Raw genomic sequence first — 16,014 nt, 5'->3', positions numbered from 1 at the left:
CAGCAATTCTCCTGCTTCAGCCTCCCAAGTAGCTGGGATTACAGGCATATGCCACCATGACCGGCTAATTTTTTGTATTTAGTAGAGAAGGGGTTTCTGTTTCTCTATGTTAGTCAGGCTGGTCTCAAACTCTTCATCCCAGGTGATCCACCCGCCTCGGGCTCCCAAAGTGCTGGGATTACAGGCTTGCGCCACCATGCCAGGCCGGTTTACGGAATATTTTAAACCCACTGTTCAGACCTACCGCTCAGAAAAAAAGATTCCCTTCAAAATATTACTGCTGATTGACAATGCACCTGGTCACCCAGAAGACTCTGCTAGAGATGCACAAGGACACGAAAGTTGTTTTCATGTCTGGTAACACAACATCCATTCTACAGCCCGCGCATCAAGAAGTAGTTTCAACTTTCAAGTCTTATTATTTAACAAATAAACTTCGTAAGGCGATAGCTACTACAGATAGTGATTCCTCTGATGGATCTGGACAAACTCATTTGTAATCCTTCTGCAAAAAATTTACCATTCCAGGTGCCATTAAGAACATGTGTGGTACTCACTTTGGCAGCACATATACTAAAACTGGAGATACTATAAAAGAGCATTCGTGATTCATAGGTAGAGGTCAAAATATCAACATTAATAGGATGTTTGAAGAAGCTGATCCCAACCCTAATGGGTGAACTCAAGGTCATCGATTAGGGTTGGGATCAACTTCTTGTAGCAGAAAGAAGTAGTGGAGGAAGTCACTGCAGATGTGGTGAAAATACAAAGAGAACTAGAATTAGAAGTGGAGCCTGAAGATGTGACTGAATTGTTGCCATCTCATGAGAAAATTTGAAGGGATGAAGACTTGTGTCACATTTTAAGAAATTGTCAGGCTGGGCAAGGTAGCTGATGCCTTTAATCTCAGCGCCTTGGGAGGCCAAGGTGAAAGATCGCATGAAGCCAGGAGTTTGAGTGAGATCAGCCTAGACAACAAAGCGAGCCCCATCTCTACAAAAAATACAAAAATTAGCTGGGTGTAGTGGAGCATACCTGTAGTCCTAGCTACGTGGGAGGCCAAAGAAAGGGGATGGATTGCCTAAAAGCCCAGGAGTTTGAGAGAGATCCTGTCTCTTAAAAAAAATAATGGCCAGGCGCGGTGGCTCACGCCTGATATCCCAACACTTTGAAAAGCCGAGGCAGGTGGATCATCTGAGGTCAAGAGTTCGAGACCAGCCTGACCAACATGGTGAAACACCGTCTCTACTAAAAAGACAAAAATTAGTTGGGAGTGGTGGCAGGCTCCTGTAACCCCAGCTACTCGGGAGGCTGAGGCAGGAGAATCACTTGAAACTGGGAGGCAAAGGTTGCAGTAAGCCAAGATTGCACCATTGCACTCCAGCCTGGGCGATAGAGCAAGACTTAAGGATGCTAAACACACACAAGTTATGGTTAAACAAAAACTTTCTAGGAAATCACAATCTATGTAGTGTACCTGGCTGTGGCCTTATAGATTAACAGATCTAAAATGCCTCTACCCAAAATGCCCCATGATCTAGTATTCAGATTAATGTTGGGCACACACTTTGAACTAACATTTGAATCATACCTCTAGGATTTATGCCTAGGTTCTCACCACTTACACAGCTGACTATATTTATTTTCCCCACACTCTTTTCTCCCCACAGAATTTCCAGTGAATTTCCATTTCTCTGAGATTTCACCATGTTAACCACTCATGATTTGTTGGTGCTCTCCTTAATAAGCCTCCAGCAAATTGTTACAACTCATTTTTTCTCCCCCATGGTGGCTTTTCCCACTAAGCACAGAGAGCACCAGCATTCTCTCAATAATGCTCCAACTGTTTTCAATCTCTTAAGAGAGTAAGAGGTTAATAAAATCATATCACAATCTAGGAGTTCAGACCTAGACACCAGTGGCTCTTTTTGTTTGTTTGTTTGTTTGTTTGAGAGGGAGTCTCATTCGGTCGTCCAGGCTGGAGTGCAGTGGCACGATCTCGGCTCACGGCAACCTCTGCCTCCTGCATTCAAGCAATTCTCCTCCCTCAGCCTCCTGAGTACCTGGCATTACAGGTGCCTGCCACCATGCCTGGCTAATTTTTATATTTTTAGTAGAGACGGGGTTTCACCATGTTGGCCAGGCTGGTCTCGAACTCCTGACCTCAGGTGATCTTCCCACCTCGGCCTCCCAAAGTGCTGGGATTACAGGTTTGAGCAACCGTGCCCTGCTGACACCAGTGGTTAAGTTCCTCAGGCGATGCCACAGTGTCGAGGGCACCGGTGTCGAGGAGACGCCAGCAGGGTAAGGATTTGTCAAGGTCCCAACTGTCGTGGCATAAAATGAAAGACACAAACCACTTCATCCGCAGGGACAGATGCACTGATATACAACAGAATGACGCACAGGTGAAGACACTGACAAAGGAGAAGAGCAACACAGAGACACTCAAGGCATTTTAAAGACAATGAGCAATACTGGCATAACAATGACAGGATTAGTCATTCAAGAAAGTCTCTCAAACTTCCAATTTTATGATCTGAACATCATAAAATCTGACTCATCAGAAAAGATTGTTTCAGTATCATGCATGGGAATGTGATAGCGGCTGAGAAACTTATTAAATCAAATCCTCCCTCTTCTGTTAAGACGCATGATCTCAATTCTTTAGCACTTTCAAAACGGATTTTTTTTGAAACAGAGTCTTAACTGTTGCCCAGGCTGGAGTGCACTGGCATAATCTTGGCTCACTGCAACCTCCACCTTTGGGGCTCAAGTGACCCTTCCACCTCAGCCCCACAAGTAGCTGGGATTACAGGCGAGTGTCACACCACACCCGGCTAATTCTGGTACTTTTTGTAGGGTTTCCCCATGTTGCCCAGGCTGGTCTCAAACTCTTGAGCTCAAGTGATCCACCACCTCGGCCTCCCAAAGTGCTAGGATTACACAGGCATGAGCCACTGAACCTGGCCAGAATCTTACTTTTAAAATAATTCACTTATATAAATATTCTAGAATGGTTCCTACGTAATTTCTCCTAGAGGGTGAACAACTTTTCTTGACTTTCAAAGTATCCTATAACACAGGGAAAAGTCACAATTTTCTGATTTCCTAAAACCTTGTCACCTGGATCAGATAAGATTTAATAGAAATTCAGGCACACTATCACCTATGTGAGAGAACCCTGCCAATTATCAAAGTTACACATGCCCCTCCCTAGCTGTTGATAGGAATTCAACAGAAACAAGTTTCAATTACAGGGTATTCACCATCCAGGAAAGGACTGAAGACACCGAACCTCACATAACATTCTCCTGCTCACTAATTTCTCACATATAAATAAGTAAATCTGTATCACAAAGGTCTCTGTCTAAAAAGCATTAGGCCGGGCATGGTGGCTCACGCCTGTAATCCCAGCATTTTGGGAGGCCGAGGCAGGTGGATCACCTGAGGTCAGGAGTTCGAGACCAACCTGGCCAGCAAGGTGAAACCCCGTCTCTACTAAAAATAGAAAAATTAGCTGGGAATGGCAGCGGGCGCCTGTAATCCCAGCTACTTGGGAGGCTGAGGCAGCAGAATCACTTGAACCTGAGAGGCGGAGGTTGCACTGAGCTGATATCCCGCCACTACACTCCAGCCTGGGTGACAGAGTGAGACTCTTGTCTCAAAAACAAAAAGAAATAAAAGGCATTGGCTGGGCTCAGTAGCTCCCAGTACTTTGGGAGGCTGAGGCAGGTGGATCACCTGAGCTCAGGAGTTCAAAACCAGCCTGGCCAATGTGGTGAAACCCAATCTCTACTAAAAATACAAAAAATTAGCCGGGCGTGGTGGTGGGCGCCTGTAGTCCCAGCTACTCGGGAGGCTGAGGCAGGAGAATGGCGTGAACCTGGGAGGCGGAGCTTGCAGTGAGCCGAGATCATGCCACTGCACTCCAGCCTGGGCAACAGAGTGAGACTCCGTCTCAAAAAAAAAAATTAGCCAGGTGCAGTGGTGCACGCCTGTAATCCTAGCTACTTGAGAGGCTGAGGGAGGAGAATCACTTGAATCCGGGAGGTGGAGGTTGTGGTTAGCCGAGATCACACAACTGCACTCCAGCCTGGGTGACAGGGCAAGACTCATCTCAAAAAATATGTACTAGTAGTAGCAGTAGTAGTAGTAGTGGTAGTGGTAGTAATAATAATAATAATAATAATAATAATAATAATAATAAGCATTAAGCACCCAGCCTTTCTGCAGTCCTGGCTGGAAAGTGCCAATGTCCACTTTGATTTCGGGAGGTGGCTGGGTGGGACACGTGCAGGTGGTATGCTGGGGCCCAGGCTAGGTGCTTAGAAATCTGACCAGTAACTTTGGCCACATCCCTGACATCTTCACGAGACTGCCAGAACCCCTAAAGGGACCGCTGCTGCAGGGATGTCACCTGAGCTCATTTGGGTCACTATTCCACCCCCCACACTGGAATCTGCCCAATTGTCTGTCCATGCCACCCGACAGAAAGGGGGGCTTGATTCACTTGGGAACTGCAGAAGGGCAGGGAAGGCTCACCTGGATTGCCTGTCGTCCCTGCTGGGCATCTGCCAGCAGCTGGATGGTGAGTGCCCGTGAGTCCTGCAGTGCCTCCTGGAGGTAGATGAAGCTGTGGCCCCCATGCCGGCCCATTGTGCACTCACGACAGATGGGTACAGAGCAAGTGTCACAGTACAGGTGCAGCACCTGGGGACAAGAGAGGGTACAGGCATAAATGGAGATGCAGGACGGGAGGAGGAGGGAAGACAGCAACTGGAGGGCCCTGGCTCCCACAACCGAACCACCAGCTTCCCCAATGAGCAAGCACACCCCAAAGGGAGAGGCAGCAGTGGCGTAACTGCAAACATAACTAAAAATATCTGCTTCCTTTTTTCTCCCACTCTCTCTGCCCCAAATTAAGGGGGAATGGAGGGGGGAACACAACTGAATGCCATATCCCACTCTAGTCTCATTCAGAACTGTAACAGAGACACTTCGAAGGCAGAAACCAAACAAAACAAACCTCCTGGCATGAGAGTTTGCCCTGAATCTTAGCTTCATTACCCAGAAAAGTTGTTAAGACTGTGTTACCTAGTCTGATATTAGTGGCCTGGATGTAAGAATGTACCAGAAAAGTTTCCTTTGCTGCTCTAGCCTAGATGTGTGAAGCAAGGTTAAGAGCCAGTAACAACCATCCTCATACCACAGGTAGTAGTGCAAAGTGCAAAGCATGGTTCTCCCAGGCACTCAAGCAAGCTACAGGCTTAAGATTCTGGAACGAAGGCAAAAAGCTAGTGGTAAGGTCAGCCAGCTCCTTGCCTTTCTTCTTCATGCCAAGTTATTCCAAGGAGTTGAACCTGGGAGGCAGCCAGTGCTGACAGAACTGCTTTATGTGATGTTCTACACTTCCCTGGGGCCCAGCACGCTGGGAGGGAGGGAGGGAGGAAGAGAGAGAAGGGCTGGCACAACCTTTACCTGCTAATAAACAAGGAGCTCTCAAGAGAGAAAACTCCTTGGCACAGAAACTGGGCCAGTCTCATTACTGTATCTCTCCACAGAGCAGGGCACTTAGCGCCACTCTGTAAATGTTTGCTGGATTGCTTTCAAGAGCAGAGCTTAAATTTGCCTCTGGTACACCTGGGCATGAGGGGAAGCTAGCTAACATGCAACAGGCAGGGAAGCAGTATACAAATACAACAAATACAACACCCACACTTCATCTCCAGGTGAGGACAGGAGTTGGGGAGTGCTCAAGGCCACAGTGTTAGCAAAGACACAGCAGGGAAGCCAGCATGAGCCTTCTGCAGAGCTGGTTCCAACACAGGTATGACACCAGCTCTCTCATCACCAGTACAAAGCACCTTGCTAGGTATGGTGGAGATCCAGGATGCAAGATTCCAGGCGATTCTGCGCAGACTGAATAGAAGCTCATTCTGGTGAGAAGCAAGGCAGAGTGTTGTGGGAGACAGAGATGGGGAGAAGGCTTGGAAGTGGCCCAGAAGGTTTTCTTAGGCGGAGAGCTCCAAAGAGAGAGGGCTGGGGGCAAACAGAGGGAGACTGCTGTTTCTTTCCTTCTCCAAGTTCTTTATTTTATTAACAACCAAAATCTTCACATAAAGTGTGTCCACTAGAAAAATGCTCCCCCTAAATGGTTCACTCAAGCACACAGAAGTTACTCCACTCAGGGCTAATTGAGTTAATAGGGAAGTGTGTAATCTAGGATGGGTTAAACTGGTTCTCTAGAAACTTTACGATTCAGAAACAGGAAAAAGGAAAGATTTAGGATATTGTGTTTTTACTTTTGTAAAGTAACAGTTCTGCTATAACCAGGAGGTTTTATGGATCCTACTTTATTTGTTTGTTTTTGAGACAGAGTCTTGCTCTTGTCACCCAGGCTGGAGTGCAGTGGCGACGCGATCTCGGCTCACTGCAAGCTCCGCCTCCCGAGTTCACGCCATTCTCCTGCCTTAGCCTCCCTGGGAGTAGCTGGGACTAAAGGTGGCTGCCACCACGCCCATTTTTAGTAGAGATGAGGTTTCACCCTGTTAGCCAGGATGGTCTCGATCTTCTGACCTCGTGGATCCACCCACCTTGGCCTCCCAAAGTGCTGGGATTACAGGCGTGAGCCAACGCACCCGGCCCAGATCCTACTTTATACAAGGGAAATGTGGTAAGGTTTTTAACTTTCCTACCAATTTTGATCACTGCAGTGCTTTGCCAGCAATGGTGGCAGACTGAAACCAGGTAGCAGCAACTTGCCTCCTTTAAATCAGTTGCTTTTAAAGCTGATCTATCCTTCAGAGATTATCTAATCCTAACAATCTTTTAAATCTAAAATTCTCAAGTATAACTACTAATCAAAAGATGCTGAGCTGGATAAATTCAGGAAAAATTCCAGGCCGATCCCTTTCTACGACGTGGTGCTAAAGCAATTCTACCAGTTTGAACTACATTCCTTTCCTTTGCTCTCTCCATTTGTCATGGGAATGAAGGGATCACTCCTATGCTGATGTGAAGTGTGAAAAACCTTCCATCAGAAAGTTTCTTTTACATGTGAATAAAACATGCCACTAAACCTTCGGGTGGCCTCCCTGCTTCTAACAGCTAAGCAACCTTGAGAACGCATCCGTTCTTTCCCTCTTCTCAAGACAGCTGTGTGGACTGAATGGCACTCTCCTGCTTCCTTCGGACTAAGGGGCTCTTGCAAATTGTAACTACCTAGATTGCTCTCATCTCCATGGCTAGTGAGTACTGGCACTACCTGGCTATGGAACCATCTGTCCAATCACCTCTCTTGACCTGTCTGGGCTTCAGTCTCATCTGTGAAACAAAAGGGGCCTGACTGGGTACCTCCGGAAGACCCCCTTCCACCCCAGAAAGTCTATCTAATAGAGACTTGACAACAGAAACTAAAGAGCTTCAAAATTAAGTTCTAGTAGCTGGATGTGGCAGCTCATGCCTGTAGTCCAAGCTCCTTGAGAAGCTGAGGCTAGAGGAACACTTGGGCCCAAACTACCAAAAAAAAAAAAAAAATTGCTGGGCGTGGTGGCTCATGCTTATACTCAGGAGCCTGAGGTGGGAGGATCCCTTGAGCCTAAGAAGTTGAGGCTGCAGTGAGCCGTGACCATGGCACTGAATTTAGCCTAGGCAACACGGGCTAAGAGTGCAAAACAAACAACAACAACAGAACAAGTAGTAAGTTCTGGGTTGAGCCAGGGTGCCCACTCCAGACTCCAACTATGTAACTATAAAGAATTAAGGTGATTTTTCTTAGGTTTAGATCAACCTCAAAATACAGAACCTGGATGATGCTGGACATTTGCAATCCCCCCATGAATGGTAGGTTTTAAAAGATTCTGCAGATGCAGTGGCCAGAAAAAAATCCTGGTCAGAACAGGTAGTGGCCGGTATGGCAGCGAAAGGCAGGGTGCCCTGAGCCGACACCAGAGCCCTCCTGTGACCAGCCTTGAGAGCCCAGATATACAAATGAAAGGGGTCTCTGAATGCAATCCCTGCTTGGTATCATTTTACACAGGATCGATGCAGTTCTAAGTACCCAGAACACACTGTGGTTTCAGAAGAGCCAGTGCTTTTACAGCTCCAGGCCGCCTGCAACAGAGATGGGGGCAGGGAGCACCCAAATGGTTGATAATAAAAAGCTACCAGTGAGTAAAAGAATGGCCTCAATGTGCTCGTTATTAGTAAACAATGAATTTTTAAAAGAATGCATTGTCCAAAAACTATAAAATGAAATCCACTTTTATAAACCTTCCAGCTAAAAGTTGGAGCAGAACTTTGGTAGGATTTCATGCTTCATTTAGAAGCTCCATGTCTCATCTAACCACAATTTGAAACTGAAAAACCACAATTTTAGAGCTGTTAAAACAATCGATAGGTAAGGATGTGCATGGATGTAATTCTCTCTGAAACAGGTGTAAAATTATTTTTAAGGAAATAAACCGGAGCTGTGTGGAGGGTCCTATAGCCAGAAATGTGGGAGTAGCCATGAACAGCGGCTCCCGGGAAAGGGGGGAAGGGACTGGGAAGAACAGGTCGTCTAGCAGCAGGAATTCCAGGGCCTGTTTGGGGCTTCCCGGGCAGATGCACAGACACGCCCCCTCGGGCCTGGCGACAATCCGGCTGCCCCAGCTAAATGGAGGAGGCTTGACCTCTGACCCTGCAAGTGACCACCCTCTTCCCTGCCCCCAGCTTCCAGAACGTCCCACCCATTGCCTTCCTCTCCCAAAATCTAGAATACCAGGCAGAGACAAAGACCTAGGAATGTGAGCCCAGCAGGAAAGGAACGGGCGGGAGACTAGGCGGGGAGGAATGGGGGAGGGAGGTTAAAGGAAAATAAATAAATAAAAATACAAAGTAGGCATGTTTGTACCTTAGCCAGTGTTTAAATAAAATGCTTTGTTAATGAACGTGTGTGCACGCATGTGTGCACATGCAAATGCACATGCACTCAGGCTTCTGGAATCTAGATTTTACACTATCTGTGGCCCAACAAGGAACACACACACCAAGGGACATCTGAAAGAATGAGCTTCAGGTTTAAAACACAACTACCCCTATCAGTGAAGAATGTAAGCTGAAAGGATAGAGGAAGGCCCAGATCGCCATTTAAGTTCATCGAAATGTCTCAACTAAAATACATAAACTGCTGTAAACTTTTTAAAGATTAGTTTGGTATCCCTTAAAATGACTGAGGACATTTACTTGGGCTCCCACAAACCAAGGCTGAACCGCTGACACCTGGCTAGATCTCCACCCACCCAAGAGGGTTTCTGAGTTTCCCACTACAGAAGTAAAGTGGAGGCAACAACCGGTTCCAGAAGCAAATGAGGCCCAGAAGAAGCCTTACCTGTGTGTGCTACTCTGCAGGTTCTCACGTGGGACAACACAAGATTCGTTTTAAAAATGGTAAGCCAAGTTCAAGGAGGTAAAATCTAGCCATGAAATAAGTCTATTAAGTAATATTAAAACAACGCTTTACTTGACTGAGATAGACTGAGTGCTTGTGCTCAAACCTGCAGCCCAAACCCTCAGCAGAAGCCTCTCCTGTAGCCCTGGCCACGTGCTGCCCCACAACTATGGCCTGGATAAATGTAAGAAAGGAATAGGGACCCAGTTCAGGCATAGTCCTCACCAGTTCAAGACAACAGAGCCCCGCTGCAGACACATTATCCTTTTTTTGGTGGGAGTATGGGGAGGGAGTGTTTCCAAAACACTTTTTATTTGGCTAGGTAACAAGTATTTGTTCAAATGCAGAAAGTAATACAAGCAAACAGTTTAAAAAAAAAAAAATCCCTAATGTCTCACTCAATTGTCTCCACTTTAACCATGAAAAAAAAAAGCTTTATTCTAGGCGTAACTTAATTTTTTAAGACAAAACAAAGTTTCTCTTAACTATATTAACTTGGAGAATGTTCTGGGTCACTCCGTGCAGAGATGCCTGGCTTTCCGAATGGCTGCATGGTATGTTGCTATATGAATGTACCACAACTTAATGAGTATAGGCTAATAAAATTGTAAAACTGTTTCCTGATTTTTGAAAAATCACAAGCAGTGCCACAGTTAACATCCTTGTTCTTTACAGAATCCCTAGTTTTCAATTTGGTAATATATTCAATTGTTACATCACTTGATATAATGGTTATTGGGGGAAACCTACTTGCAAGCTTGGATAGTAAGAATTCCCGAATTCTTTTCAGTCAGGTCGACCTTCACCCATGTGAAGGGCAAAGTACCAGTTTCTGTTCTCAACACAACCAAAAACAAAAGGCCAGCAGGGGATGCCAGGAGAGGCAGTCAGTATGGACACAGTTCACAGTTGGAACTGGAGTTAAGATCTACTCCTGCTTGGGTGGAAGGCTTTGATGGGTGCCAACATTGAAAAGGGGCCTAGAAGAGGAGCAGTCCAAGGAAAGAAAAAGTCTTGTTGTGTTGCGTTCTGGCAGTCTCAGCAGCGTCTGTTAAATAAGATTAAGCGGGGCTGCTTCATGGTATCTCTAGAAATTGAAGGAATCTCAGGCAATAAAAAAAGGGGTGTTAGGAATTAAAACACACACACACCACACACAAGCAATTAACACACACACCCTGAGGCCCACAATCCCCTTTCTGCAACTCCAACATCCAAAACGATGCTCTGGAAAACAAAAGTTGTTCCATATACTATTTGGCAGCAAAACTGATGTGCAACAAGGTACTATAGTTATTATAGTATTTTTGACAATCACTGAGTACATTTTTATGTATTCTCACCACAAAAAAATAAGTATGTGAGGCAATGCATGTTAATTAGCTCAATATACATACTCTACAATGCATACAGACTTCAAAACATGTTGTACACAATAAATATGTAAGATTCTGGCTGGGGATGCTGGTTTAGGTCTACAATACCAGCACTTTGGGAGGCCAAGACAAAAGGATCACTTGAGCACAGGAGATGAAGGCTATAGTGAGCCATGATCGCACCTCTGCACTCCAGCCTAGGCCACAGAGCCCGAGACCCTGTCTCAAAAATATGTATGTATATATACACACATACATACACACACACACACACACAAATTTTTGTCAATAAAATAATTTTAAAAACTGAAACTGGTGTGAAAATGATTAATCATTTTTACCTATGTCATTTAGTAAATGTTTATGTATTTCACTGCAAAAATAATGTTCTTTTGCAGTCCCATTATATGTATTATGTAAAAGCACAGTATTAAATGTACACATGTAATATTGTCTGGCTGAACAAGATTCATTCCCAGGCTAAATAAGCAATATAACATGTGAAGATCTAAAAAAAAAAGGAGGGGGAGGGGGTGGTGGTAAAAGTGGGAGTGTCCAAGAACAATCTACAGTGGGGTCAGAGGCATCTACTCATCTCAAATTTAAATGTTTGGGCTCCATGGACAAGATAATTTGAAAGGAAAACTTGAAATCAGAGAGGGATGCCGTTATCTCTGCATCTGAACTCATCGCAACTGCTGGTACCCAGGGAGAGGTATAGTTTGACAAACATAAAATATCATCTGTTAGCACTTGTTCACTTTAAGTTTTTATGTGACTCCAAAAACCACACCATGCTCCCTTCTTCCCTAATTTTCTTTAAAAATTCTTCACTACCACTGACTGCTGCTCCCCCAAAAGTTGCCATTACTCCTCTCCAACAGCAGCCAACCAACCACACCTAGCAAGCCCCTGCTCCCCCAATGCCCCATTCTACAAGGCTTCCAAAACGCTGCGTAGGTTCCTTCTATCACCTGCTCCCCTGCCTGTGGGACCAGGCCCCACAATCACACAGGCCCTTGGTGAAGTGGTCCAGCTTCACAAGTCCCTGAATTATCTTCCATCGACACGGCCCTGTCCAAAGTCTCGGAGCCTCAACATACTCCAGTAGCACACCACCATGTCTAGGTGTTTCTCCTGAACACACAGCTCTTACTAATAACACACAAAACACAAAGCATTGATCAGGCGTGGTGGCTCACGCCTGTAATCCCAGAACTTTGGGAGGCCGAAGAGGGCGGATCACTTGTTGACTAGCCTGGCCAACATGGTGAAACCCTGCCTCTACTAAAAATACAAAAATTAGTGTGGGGGCAGGCCCTGTAATCCTAGCTACTCGGGAGGCTGAGGCAGAATAGATTGAACCCAGGGGGCAGAGATTGCAGTGAGGCGAGATCACGCCACTGCACTCCAGCCCAGGAGACAGAGCAAGACTCCATCTCAAAACAGAACAAATAAACAACCAAACAAAAAGGCCTGGTGCGGTGGTTCACGCCTGTAATCCTAGTACAGACGCATGCCTGTAATCCATCTCAAAAAAAAAAAAAAAATCCTGGAAGCATCATGTTTTAAAAGTAAGTCATGTTGTACATGGTGGCTCACACCTGTAATCCCAGCACTTTGGGAGGCTGAGGCAGGCAGATCACTGGAGGTCAGGAGTTTGAGACCAGCCTGGCCAACATGGCAAAACCCATCTCCTCTAAATACACAAAAATTAGCCAGGCGTAGTGACGGGCATCAGTAATCTCAACTACTCAGGAGGCTGAGGCGGGAGAATCTCTTGAGCCCAGGAGGCAGAGGTTGCAGTGAGCCAAAATCTCCACTGCCTCCAGCCTGGGTGACAGAACAAGTCAGACTCTGTCTTTAAAAAAAAAAAAAAAAAAAAAAAGGCGGGGCCGGGGGGCGGGGGGCAAATTAAAAGGTCCAGATAGTGAAAGTGACTAAATTCTGTTTACAGAGTTGAATGCTGGAATTTGGCTGAGCTTACTTGCTGACTTGATAAAAAGAGAAACAGACTCATTTTTGGCTCACAGGAACTATCAGAACTATTAAAAGTGTGAAAATGAGTTCATCCTGGAAGAAAATCATTTTCCCCCAGCAATGACTCTCTTAAGGAAGATGAAAACCCAGATAAGAACAATGCCCTGGGCAGCACAGCAAACGCCTTCAACCAGTTTTGGCAGAGTCAGACAAAGTAGTTTCATGAATATGTCTCTTGCTGCCGCCCAACCCACACAGCCACCAGTGTGGCCTGAGAAACGGTGGTGTAACTCGTGTATGTAGTTTTCCGTGATTCTGACCCTCCACAGGCTGCAGCAGTGGGTTTTTTGGTTTGTTTTTGTTTGCTTGTTTTTTGTTTTTTTGAGATGGAATCTTGCTCTGTCCCCTACGCTGGACTGCAGTGGTGTGATCTCAGCTAACTGCAACCTCCAACCCCCGAGTTCAAGTGATTCTCCTGCCGCAGCCTCCTGAGTAGCTGGGACTACAGGCGCGTGCCACCACACCCAGCTAATTTTTTGTATTTTTAGTAGAGACGGGGTTTCATCGTGTTAGCCAGGATGGTCTCAATCTCCTGACCTCATGATCCGACTGCCTCGGCCTCCCAAAGTGCTGGGATTACAGGCGTGAGCCACTGCGCCTGGCCCTGCTACAGTGAGTTTTACAGGGCAGGAGCAATCCTCCAGGTGAACCATAAGGGGCAGAGGTCGAGGTAAAAGGAGAGGAGGGGATTCTGGCAGGGAAAATGACAGGCACCCCCCATGTTGAGCTAAAATTAGCACTTATCCAGGCCTTTGTGAAGACACACATACACACACACACACACACACACACACAACACTTAATTTTTAAAAGTATAATCATGATGTTGCAAAATACCAACTGGGGGACAACACACATGCCAAATGGGGGAAGAGGGATGCATACTGGGGAATGTAGCTATGCCTGACATTTCCTTTACCCAGACTATCCACCCTACACCGGACCTGAGCCTGAGCCCTGAGGGCAGACGGCAGACACTCGTGCTCTGCCCCTGGGGGCACTGGGGTGTCAGGACCCTGTTGACATCCTGCATCCTGCCTTTCAAAGCAGGGGATCTCAAATAAACAACACGTCCTCCACACTCTGCCTCTGGCGAACCCAGCGGGCACCAGCTCCCTAGGCCCTTTGGACTTACTTGACTCCCAGATCAGAATCTGCTTTTTGGGCTGGCACCTTGTTATCTTCACCCACCCCACACAGCTTGAGGCAAACTCATGGCCCACCAGCCCACCACCTTCAGTCTCTCACACATTTCCTGAAGGCTCTGCAATAAAAGGGCATCTTCCTAAGAGTGCAACACCTGTGCTTGGGGTGTCATCTAACAGATCCAAGTTACACTACACAATACTCAGTGACAGCTTAGAAAATGCCAGAGTTGTGTTTTGGATTACTGCCTCCCAAACATAGTTTTGAACAAATAAAAACTTGATAGCTACTCAGAAGGCTGAGGTGGGAGGATGGCTTGAGCCCAAGGAGTTCAAAGTTACATCAAAGTTACAGCAAGTTATGATCATTCCACTGCACTCCAGCTTGGGCAACAGAAACCCTGCCTCAATCAATCAGTCTTGGATGTTTAAAAGCAAAAACAAAACTTCCACATCAACATACACCGTGGTACATACACACAATAGGATGTTTGTCAGTAACTACACACGAGAAATTCAGGCGTGGTGGCTCATGCCTGTAATCCCAGCACTTTGAGAGGCCGAGGCGGGTGGATCATTTTTAGTCAGGAGTTTGAGACCAGCCTGGCCAACATAGTGAAACCCCATCTCTACTAAAAATACAAAAGTTAGCCAGGCCTGGTGGTGGGCACCTGTGGTTCCAGCTACTCAGGAAGCTGAGGCAGGAGAATTGCTTGAACCCGGGAGGCAGAGGCTGCAGTTAGCCAAGATCTCACCACTGCACTCTAGCCTGGGTGACAGAGGGAGACTCCGTCTCAAAAAAACAAAAACAAAAATAAATAAATAAATAAACCTACATACAAGAAGCTTAAAGGCACTAAGACTGGTGAAAAAGCCAAAATCAAGAGAATATATTGCATAACTCCGTTTATTAATATATGAAGATAAAACTCAACGTGGAAGAAAACAACAGTAGTTGCAGGTAAGAACGAGGGTGAACTAGAGGGACCCCAAGGGAATCCTTCTGGAATTAGAGAAAATCTATATCTTGATGGGAGGATTGATTACACAGGTATATATAAATCATCAAAACTCAAAATGTACACTTAGCCCGGCCAACAAAGACCCTGTCTCTACAAAAAAATTAAAAACTAACCAAGCATGGTGGGGCATGCCTATAGTCACAGCTGAGGCAGAAGGATGGCTTGATGAGCCCAAGAGTTCCAGGCTGCTGTGAGCCATGTATGCACCACTGCACTCAGCCTGGCTCAAGCCAGACACAGCAAGACCAGCTCCAAAAAAAAAAAAAAAAAAAAGGTTCAATTAATACTCCTCTCTCCCAAAATGAGGGGAGAATCCTTCCACTGACAACCTAAGTTGTTGAGGGGGTGATGCTTGGAGCTTGGCCACAGCGCAGCACTCTTCATAGCTAAGGACCTAATAAAATACTCATGGAGCCCATAAATGAGTTAACTCCAATGGCCCCACATAATTTACTTCTAATAGGTTGCTACCATTTTTTCCACAATGTTCCCATTAGGTATTATTTTTCCTCTGCCCTCTACTATAAATATTATCTTAAGTTCTATCTCGCAAGAGGCAACCTCCCTGGAGGTTTTGAAAAAATTAGAACCTTGAGTCCCGATTTACAGCACCACAGGCGGCCAGCGGTCATACAAAGCCATATGAAATCATTAGTGTCCCAGCTGCCGCCCCGGCATGCATCTGACCTCTGATGTATTAATGAGTGGCCCATGCAGCTTCCAGCAGCAAATAAAAGAGATTTGTTCCAACACTGAGATCACTGCCCATGTAAATTATATATTTTTAAACTGGACACGAAAGACAGATTTGGACGTAGACACACAAGTTTTCCGGCTGCCTCCAAGGTTGCAAAAGCAAGGCAAGGTTTTAATCTGTTGTGCTATGGACAAGAGTCAGTGGTACTTTGGGGCTGACATTTAAAAAATGGTCAAACTCTGTAGGTGGCCATGTAACTCAGTCCTCGCCTCTTAAACAGCGGGCAACAGTGTACACCTGA

The 16,014-nt window shown here is 45.9% G+C and overlaps 1 protein-coding gene across 1 annotated transcript in view; it reads right to left on the bottom strand.

Moving 5' to 3' along the window:
• The window catches only part of TRIM71 (tripartite motif containing 71), a 79,757-nt gene that overhangs the window by 19,368 nt on the left and 44,375 nt on the right, over positions 1-16,014 (bottom strand). Inside the window, exon 2 of the mRNA XM_034956030.2 lies at positions 4,546-4,713. Within this exon, the coding sequence (XP_034811921.1) occupies positions 4,546-4,713 (168 nt within the window). The remainder of the gene's footprint in view (positions 1-4,545; positions 4,714-16,014) is intronic.

This window comes from Pan paniscus, chromosome 2 (genome assembly GCF_029289425.2).
Source record: "Pan paniscus chromosome 2, NHGRI_mPanPan1-v2.0_pri, whole genome shotgun sequence".
NCBI classification, from domain to species: Eukaryota; Metazoa; Chordata; class Mammalia; order Primates; family Hominidae; genus Pan; species Pan paniscus.
This window is presented reverse-complemented; position numbering and strand designations above follow the sequence as displayed.